Here is a 9672-nt window from a genome sequence, read left to right as displayed (position 1 = left end):
ATAAAATTTGGATTTGTGGAGTGGAATGGAGAGGAGAGACCTTTCGCGCGATCTGGTGTTGCGGCTGTGAAAGTCAGAAAGATGTTGAAATCGGTTATAGAGATATTGTGGGTCTTTTATTTGGAGGACTATGTACAGTAAAATTAATGATGATGAGAAAGTGTTTTTGTAGCTGGAAGCGTTATCTTGTTCCAACTTCCTCTATAACTCTGTTTTGGCTTGGACGTCCTGGATGTTTTCAGGTGATGCTTTCTGTTGATTTCTGGAGTGGCATTGTAGTGGTGCCTTCTTTACTGGAGAAGGCAGCAGATCATGGAACGTCTTTGATGTCGACTCAAGAGAAGCATTGGGAGACGGCGCATCATAGCTACTAAAAGTATTCCCTTCTACGTCTTCTGGCAGTACTGTGGTTGTGGAATACATAAAATCATGCTCGATAGACATTGTTCATTCAGAGAATTAACACGTGCACAACGGAAACCACAATCACTGGAGTTGCTGCCATCAGCCATGATGTTTTGAAAATATTTCCAAATGTGAATCTATTTATTTTTCTCACCCCTCCCCCTTCATTCCCATTATAGAAATAATATGATTTTAGTGACTTGAAAAACGAACGATCAAAAAGGCTGTACTCGATGTGTGGTATGGCATGGTAGACATATCATATGTATGACATTCTTCTCGCAAAACGTCAATGCGTTCAGGTTCTTGTGTGAGGCATGGCCATCTGAAACAGGATTCAGGAAAGTGGTGGGTATATATATAAAATATTTATTGGTTGTGGACAAAACCCATGCACCAGTTAACAATTTATCAACTGGTATTATATACATGTATTCACATAATATTTACTCACAATTATTGCTTTCATAATAAATAGTTACCAAATTTCATTGCACTTTTACAGAAATATATTCGACATATTAAGATATTTTGTAAGAATATAGATTACCGAGGATGAAGGTGAAGTCAATAAACAAGGCAGTGTCAGTGGCGCTTGATGTCCACTCCTGTACAATTCCTGTAAAAATGGTTCTCTGTAAGTTTCATAAAGTTTGCATTGAAATATAATGTAGTTCGGAGTTGCAGTATATTCATTGCACAAACAAACTGGTGAAGTCACTAAAATCTTCTTTTAAGGTGAGCTGCGGTTATAGTGTGATTTAACCTGCAGCGCATTATAGTTGTGAGGGAACTTCGGGAGAGTTTAATCTGTTTAAACCAACATTCCATTCCTTTGGAATTCTTTCTTGTATAGAATAGTAGGCCTTACCGCATTGAGTGCCAATATTTGTCCACAAGCTTTGCCAGTCAGTAAATAGTTGTTACGAACGTGGCAAAGCTACGAGATTCTCGCTGATCAACCCAGAATCAATTATAGTTATCAACGAAGTATTTGTGAAACAGAAAATTCTTCATGGTACTTCTTTTCTTTAAAAATCGCCATTGCTGGAACATAGCCACTGTTGTGTTGCCCCTATTCGCCCGATGTTTGTGACCCTATCCTCCCCAAAGCGCAACATTTTTCTGTTCATCAGTTAGATACGCTGTAACGACCACCAGAATGGCGGCAAATCTCACAACTTCTTCTACGACAACCTAATACAAAGGGTCTTTAAAATATCGCACTCAGGACAGTAAAACAGTAATAAATACACATACTCGTTTTTAAAACAAAGTTTTACTCCTCTACCTTTAATACGAGTTACTTTCTGTAGTTTTCGGAAGCTCCAAATACACTACTTCTTGCCGGACCCTGTGGCTGAGTGGTGCGCACATCGCGCTGCGGCGCCAGGGGTCCCGGGTTCGAATCCCGCTTGGGCTTGATTGTTTCTGAATGTCCATTTCATCAATTTCATCACTCATCCACATCTTCGAAAATTAGCCCAGAGGCACAAAACGCGAAGTAAAATAAAATAAATCACAAATCACATTACACTACATCTTGTAAGTGACTGTTCAGCAGGTACTACAAGTTCCAAACTTCACAGGCAGATCGGAACACTTCCTCCAGTTTGTTTAGTTTTGCGTAGGGAGAGAGAATTTCAAATGTAGCCATTATTACCCCTAAATTACACTAGATTCTTACGACATCGTAAGTTTTACAATACACCGTAACATAATTATACATAAAAATATTCATTGAAAAAATTCCAACATTTTATGGAATTTCATATTGAGGAAAATATTTATATAATGTTTCATACACAATAAAAATTTTAATTATAGGAACAGTATATGCCTGTAGTAGCTTTATTTGTTCTTCTGTCTCATCAATCTTTTATCAGTGTATTGCATAATCTTGCTGTCGACCTCCGCGGCGGACTGGATACCACAATGCATTATGACGCCAGAGATCTCAGGTTCTTATCCCAGCCTGGGCATGTCCCCTTCATCAATTTCATCATGTCATCTTAATCGTCGCGATTAGCCAAAAGAGGCAGAGAAGCAACGCTACTTAACAAAAATTAAAACTTTTCTAAACCACCCTCAAGTACTTGTTGAACCTTCCTGAAGCAGTATCATTGTATCTGGTTCGATTCCAGTAGAGGTACATTACACGATTGTCTGATTCCCACTATAAACTGTGTATTGATTTCCTATTACCATGTCTATGCATACAATGAACGCGCAATAATCTTTGGAAAACGTACGTAATTGTTTTTGTAATATCTCAGCGTTGGAGGTGTAGCAGGAATGAATTTGAGAGTCGCTTAGAGGGTGCGGAGATTTCATTAAGGCTGGGTTGAGGCAGAAGAAAAGCTTCATTTATTCTCATCTCTAAATTTACAGCACGGTGTGATGTTTACCACGAAACAGAGGGCTCTGTCTGGTTCAGAGACACAGAGCTCCACGCATCTTATCTCCGGTTTGATGACGTTTATGGTCCGGGATGATGCTTCGCGCTCCGGACACTATCGGGAGGGAAACGCTGGATTCCGGATCCGGGATGATAACAGCCGCACGCCCGGAGATATTTGCTCCTGTGGCACGGTCATTGCCATCAGGATTCCGCCAACATAAGCCTCCGTTGCTGCGATACGCAGGACCAGAATGACTATTCGCCCCGACTTCTGCCGCCACTTAGAAGGCAATGTTTCCAAACAGGGCATTGGTTAATGTGACCGTGATTTGCCCTTAGTCACGTATTATGCCGTTAAATGACAGCAGAGGAAATGTACTGGTAATTTCGTGTCTGCAGGTTTTAGTCTCGGACGCGTGTGTACGACGTGTCTCTATATAGACAATAACAAACACCGCACCTTTATAGAATTATGTGCCTATCTTCTCGGTATCGCAATAGTTATAATTTCACCTTAACAAGCTATAAGAATGGGACTTGAGAAAATTGTTATTGAACTACATCTTGCATAAGATAAAATTGCAGCACGAATGCCTGTACTGTGGTGACATATCGTAGCTTATATATGATAAGAATTAGAAATTAAGAATTTTAATTTAATTAAAATTATATCATATCAGAATTTCAAGTCAAATATTTAGCTTTACCTAGTTGCATAACTCATTAATCATATTTACTTTACTAGAAATCAAAAACAAATGAAGAAAAATGTATTAAAAAACGAGAATTACATTCAAGCTTGTGTATCACATGCTTTTCATTATAATGATATCACAAATTAAATTTTTAATATTTCAGATTTCACCCTTTTACATGTTTTCATGTTCTTTTCCACATAAACGAGATACCGTATCACTTTGTGATCACATGTAAAATCTTTCACTTTACGTAGATTTGATCAAGATAACCAGTATCAATTATACGAGTTAATCGAAGAACAAAATTACCACATGTTATATCAAAGTTCAGTGGATGCGTCAAACATAAAATAAACGATTGTTCTACACCTTATTGACTTATATCTTGTATATTTGGCAATTCAAGGATACTTATCTGCATGATCCTTACGAAAATAAAATGGCCGACGATCTTCGTTTTTCCAACGCATCACTATTATTAAGTTCTTTTCACTTTAACGGCTTTTCCATGGCCTTTTTTAAGATCAAAACACAAACACGAATCCTATTTTCACAAGACAATTACGTTTCACGGATTAATCTTGTTTTTTGAAGCAAAATAGACCCAATGTAGGTCTCCGTTGAAATTAACGACTCCATCCTCTGAGTCTGCTATCTTTCAGATGATCAGTGTATCAAAACTCACACTGTTACAACTATATGCACAGCATATCAACTTGTTGATATTTTTTTAGTAATAAGTATAAAATTGTACAGCGTTAATACATGAATATGATTGTAAAATAAAGTTAGTACAATAAAACAGATATTACAATACTCTATTACGTGTTTTGCATTTCTTTTTAATTATTAAAGGTAAATAAAAGTTTTATAATTTTTGGGGAAAAAGGTTTTTTACGCGCATGTTAGAATTTTTCCCTCTATGAGAGTTGGCAATCTTTAACAACTTTATTACTTTAGGATTATTATTAAAGACGCTTGTTGTATCACATTTTAATTTTTTAGTCTAAATTCCACCATACCACATTCCAATTTGTTTGTATGTATTGGTAATCTGTATGAAGTACATGTACGTACCCATATACTTATAAATGATTACGCAAAAACTGGGGAAATCAACCTTAAGTGTGTTTTTGCATTAATTGGCAATCTACCGTAAGTACATTCCTGATCCATCATAGACCAAATTACTTCGATGAGTTTTTTAAATATTTTTGAATACTTGATGTTTAGATATGTACTTCAATTCAAACAAAGCCAGAGTAATGTAAATTTAATTTTGGGCAAATATAAACAACAAATACGAACTCAAATCGTCGATTTTACCTGATTGCATTATTTTATTTTAATTTTATAATAGTGCACTTTATGGTACCATTATATGTGATATTTCTTTAGTTAATCTTCATTTGTCCACAGGTGGGAGCACAGAAAATGGGTTTATTGATCAGAACTCAATTTCGATTTTGGTTTGATGTTTTAAGTCCACTTTATGCACAGAAAGGCTAATCGGTTCTGGACCTGCTTAAAGGTGGATCCGAACCACTGTGTCATGTACCTCCACCGGGTATCGAACCCGGGACCCCTTGGTTACAAGGCGACGACGTTGCCACTACGTAATTGGGATAGGACATTATTGATTCGATTTTCTTTTAGTTATTTAGCGTCGTTTTTCAGTCACTGTTAGAGCCGAGCTCCGTGGTGGAATGGTTAGCACAACGGGCTACGACTCAAGTGGTTCCGTGTTCGAATCTGACCGTGGCATCGGTGTTCTTTGTGGGTGTCCCTTCATCAATTTCATCATTCCGGCACTAATAAACGTCGCGATTAGCCAAAAGTGGCAGAAATGCGACGCCTTAATAAGAAGAAATAAAAATATAAAATTCTGCCACATTTGGCTAGTAGCGACGATGCTGATGAGTGATGATATGATGAAATTGATGAAGACACAATGAACACCCATGACCAGACCGGGATTTGAAACTCCTTGCATCATAGCGCGCTATGCTAACCACGCAATCACAAAGGTCGGCAAGATGAGTTGCATTCCCGTAGTAAGAATGTGTACATCATGGTTCCAATTTTGAAAAAGAAATGGAAATGATGCTTTCGCAAGAAACATTGAAACACTCAAATGTTTCCAGGCAACAGCGGGATGTTGGTTTACACTCCAATGTTTGTAGTGATGCTGCTCTCTCATCCTGATGGAAGGCTCCTGGCTTAAAGAGCGACGAAGTGTGCGTGTGTGTGTGTGTTTGCCTGACCCAGATGAGGGAGAGTTGCGGAACTCCTCGGCTTCGAGATCCGTGACTCGACTCCCGGATTTTCGTTTCCCGGGGTCATCTTTGCGTCGGAAGTTTAACATCGCCATTTCCTCAGCCAGAGTAGATGTAGTGGGAATTTCCCGCAATCTAGAAAAAAAACCTTATGCGTAAAATAAAATGTAAGTCGATGTAAGAAATCGCTTTCAATGTAAAAAAAAAAGGTTACTGATAATGTAAAAAAAATCCTTCCAGTTGAAAAAATCCCTCAGTGAGTTGTAGAATTTCCCTCACATTGTCGGTAAATTTCCCTCACTGCAGATAAATTTCCCTCACTGCGGATAAATTTCCCTCACTGCGGATAAATTTCCTCCTCAGAGTAAGAAATCCTTCTGCTCTGTGTAAAACAATTTCCTCATAATATAGAAAATTTCCCCTCAGTATGAAAAATCCCTCACAGCATAGTAGAATTTCCCTCACATTGTAGGTATATTTCCCTCACTGTACAAGAATTTCCCTCACCGCCGAGATAAATTTCCCAAACTGTATACATTAATTTCCATCGTTGTGTATATATCACTCGAAGATAAAATTTCAATAGTGGGTTATATCCGCTCTGATATATTCCTCATTAACTTACTTTGCACAATTCATATTTTAATGTGATTCATTTATGCCGCCTGTAGAACATATACAAGAAAACGACTTACGTTGCTTCAATTCATAGTTACTGAAATGGTTAGTTTTCATCGCCCTCATAAATACATGAAAGTGTTTGTGATAGTAATACTTTTATATATGGAGAACTTTGGTGAGCCAATACCTTGTTTTCTTGCATGTATATTTTACTTTGTAAAAGGGATATTTTATTTTGTAAAAGGTATATTTAATTTGCAAGAAGGATATTTAATTTTAAAAGGTGGTATTTCACTTTGTAAAAAGAAACGTTTTTCTAATTTCGATTTGAAATTTTTTTAAGAGATTTGTCCCAAAAAAAAAGAAAATATTTTTTTTTAAAAAAAGGGATGTTTTACTTTGTAAAAAGGATTTTTCTCTATAAAACGTAATATTTTTCTGCACATAAGGTTATTTTTCTATATATATGTGATATTATCTCTGGAAAAAGGATATTTATGTCTTTTGAAAATGAAATCTTGTCCGACTGTGTGGGTACTGACTGAGGCTGGTTTTTCTGAGGCTGCAACACTGAATCATCTCCCGTCCTCCTTCGGAATGGACAAGTCGTAGTGTGACTTCCAACGTGATCGCTTTCGGGTCAGTTAATTCTACACATAAAAATTTGCTTCCCTTGTCAGCGGCCGAGTGGGTCACGTTTCCCGAGCTGCCATTTTGCCCTACTGGGATTGTAAAAGTTTCCCTACACTGGCATCTCCTTTGTTCCATTATTTGACATTGCTGAAGTTACTGCGAAGCAGTGAAGTGCAGTAGACTATAAGTTTACGTCTACATGCGTTGTCTACACGTAATCTACGCGTAGATTACATTGGGTTGTAGTTTACATAGACTACGTAGACAATCTGAAGTGAATTAAAATTAATTTTCAAGGGTTTCATGAATGGAAAGTGACATTTTCAACTATATTGGTTCCTAACAAAATGAAAAGAATCCTATTTACAACAAAATTTCTCTTTTCTTCTATTATCAACTATGGAAGAAGATAAATAGTATGCTAAAAACAACAACAGATGGCAGTCGTGAGGCAAGAGTGGTCTTTACCCCATAAAACACTAGAATATTTCCTGTATTAGGTTTCTTCCTAGGTGAGAAATTGTTCGAATTAGGAAGGAAGAGTATGAAAAGTTCTCCTCACACATCAGCAACTGATACGCAGTATAATTTTCTTTTAATTCCACGGCTCCCTTTGCTAAGTTATCACCTTTCGCCATGTTGTTTACATAGATTACGTCGTCTACGTGTATAACATAGTCTACGTGTAGAATGTAGACTATCGTTGTTTACGCGTAGACGCACATCACTGCTGCTAAGTCACTCGGTCGATGAAGGACTGAATCACCAGTCAGCTCGCTGAGCCGTATGTGGCTTTGGCTGAAGGTTGCAGCGTAGCATTCTCGTTTGATTGAATTAGTGTTCTGTCGGTGGGGTTAGGATGTTCGTTCGCTTTCGACATCATCAATATTTAACAAAGCAACGCTATTTGAACCATTAAAGTTACGTTCGCATATGAACGAGAATGGAATTCCCAGAAACAAAGGAAATACATGTGGGAAAGATACATTCTGTGGCATGTTGCGAACATGTTCCAGCTCGTCATGGTTACGTACGTAGAAGTCACAGCAGTCAGTCATAACAGCCTAGAGAAAGAAACGAACGGATGCACAAAAATATAGTAGAAGTAGGGAAAGTTAGAGAGAAATAAGGAAACAGAGAGGAAAATAGATTAGAAATATAGGAAGGAACAAAAAGATAGAATATTAGAAGAAAGAGTGGAAGGAGGAAGGGGATAAAGAAAGAGAACGAAAGCTAGTCAGTGATGAAGAAGTAAACATAGAACAGACGAAGAAAAGAAAAGAGAGACAGAAAGTTAGAATGAGAAAGGGGGAAGCATGAAGAAGAGAAGAATAGAAAGGGAACCAGAAGGATAGTGACATAGGGAAAATTATAATGAAAAACAGAGGAAGAAGGAAAGAGGGAGACAGACAGAAATGCTAGAAAGTGAAACGGAGGAAGAAGGACGGAGAGAGAGAGAGAAATCTGAAAGAGACTGAAAGGCAGAAGAAAGAAAATTAGGAGGAAATGAGAAAGGAAAACAGAGAACGGAGAGAAGAAGATACAGAAAATGAAGATAGAAAAAGAGCTGAAATAAGAAAGATAAAGATACGAAAATGAAAAAAAAACTGAAAGCTACAAAGTGAAAGAGAAGAAGAATCAAAGAAGGAGAGAAAGATAATGAAGGATAGAAAGTGATGAAAGAGCAAAGTAGGATAGAAGAAGACGACGAACATAAAGATAGTAGGAAATAGAGATAGAAAGAGAAACAAAGGAGAAACACATGTAGAAACAAAGGAAAAAGAAAGAAGTAGGTACGTAGAGAGAGGAACAATTTTTTCCATGCGCCATTTTCTGATAAACAGTTCATTTGCGGACCCGTGTTTACTGCTACTTCTTGCTTCTCTTATCGTGTGCGTTTAACCTTACACTCTGAAACACCCTCTATATATTTTAAAGCTGAAAGAGGTAACTGGATCATATTTCAATTATGTGCACAGACAGCTCTGGGCAAATTGTTATCTCCATTCTATTATCTCTTAGTTCTGAGCTGTCAGGGTCATGCTTTTGCTATGCTGTCAAACTCCAAATCCCTCACGGACATACTACATTGTGTAGCAATATAGGCATCACAGCATGCATTCGCACGTTGAGCACGTTCCCCCCCGACCCCCTTTCCCCAACGCCGGAGCGTATACGCAGCGAATTCTCGGAAGTCAAATTCCTCATCTTTCAGGCTCACATCTTTTGTCGATCACGGATCGTAGTCTTGTTCCTGAGAGGCGGGGAAAAGTCGGAAAAAAGCTATTAGTTCGACCTCTCATTCGGTGATTGATGGAGAGGTCGTGACGTGAATGATGACGTAGGTTCGACCTGCCGGATGCCTCTCCAGACTCCAGATGCCGTAATATGTATTAGTCATGGCTACCTCTCTATCACCTCTGAGCCTCCCTTTGAAGTTTTAAAGTCGCCTGCGTGCATTGTTTACATGAGGCGGTGTTGGAAAGTCATGGTGCATTGGCGACTTTGTTTTGAAGTTGCTAAAGGGAATTGTTGTTTTCTTTTCCCCTGGGAAAATATACGCTGGTGTGGAGATACTGATGAAGTAAAGAAAGATTTAATAAAACGGAAAAAGAGAAAGGGATGAAAAAGGAATGAG

At 38.0% G+C, this 9672-nt stretch overlaps 1 protein-coding gene across 1 annotated transcript in view; it reads right to left on the bottom strand.

Moving 5' to 3' along the window:
- Nucleotides 1-201: 201 nt before the first annotated feature.
- The window catches only part of LOC146003030 (uncharacterized), an 86187-nt gene continuing 76716 nt past the window's right edge, over nt 202-9672 (bottom strand). Inside the window, exon 6 of the mRNA XM_083141193.1 lies at nt 202-404. Coding sequence (XP_082997319.1) covers nt 202-404 — 203 coding nt within the window. The remainder of the gene's footprint in view (nt 405-9672) is intronic.

Source organism: Lepisma saccharinum, chromosome 19 (assembly GCF_977018435.1).
Source record: "Lepisma saccharinum chromosome 19, izLepSacc3.1, whole genome shotgun sequence".
Taxonomy (NCBI): Eukaryota; Metazoa; Arthropoda; class Insecta; order Zygentoma; family Lepismatidae; genus Lepisma; species Lepisma saccharinum.
The sequence above is the reverse complement of the archived record's forward strand: the minus strand, read 5'-3'. Positions and strand labels throughout refer to the sequence as shown.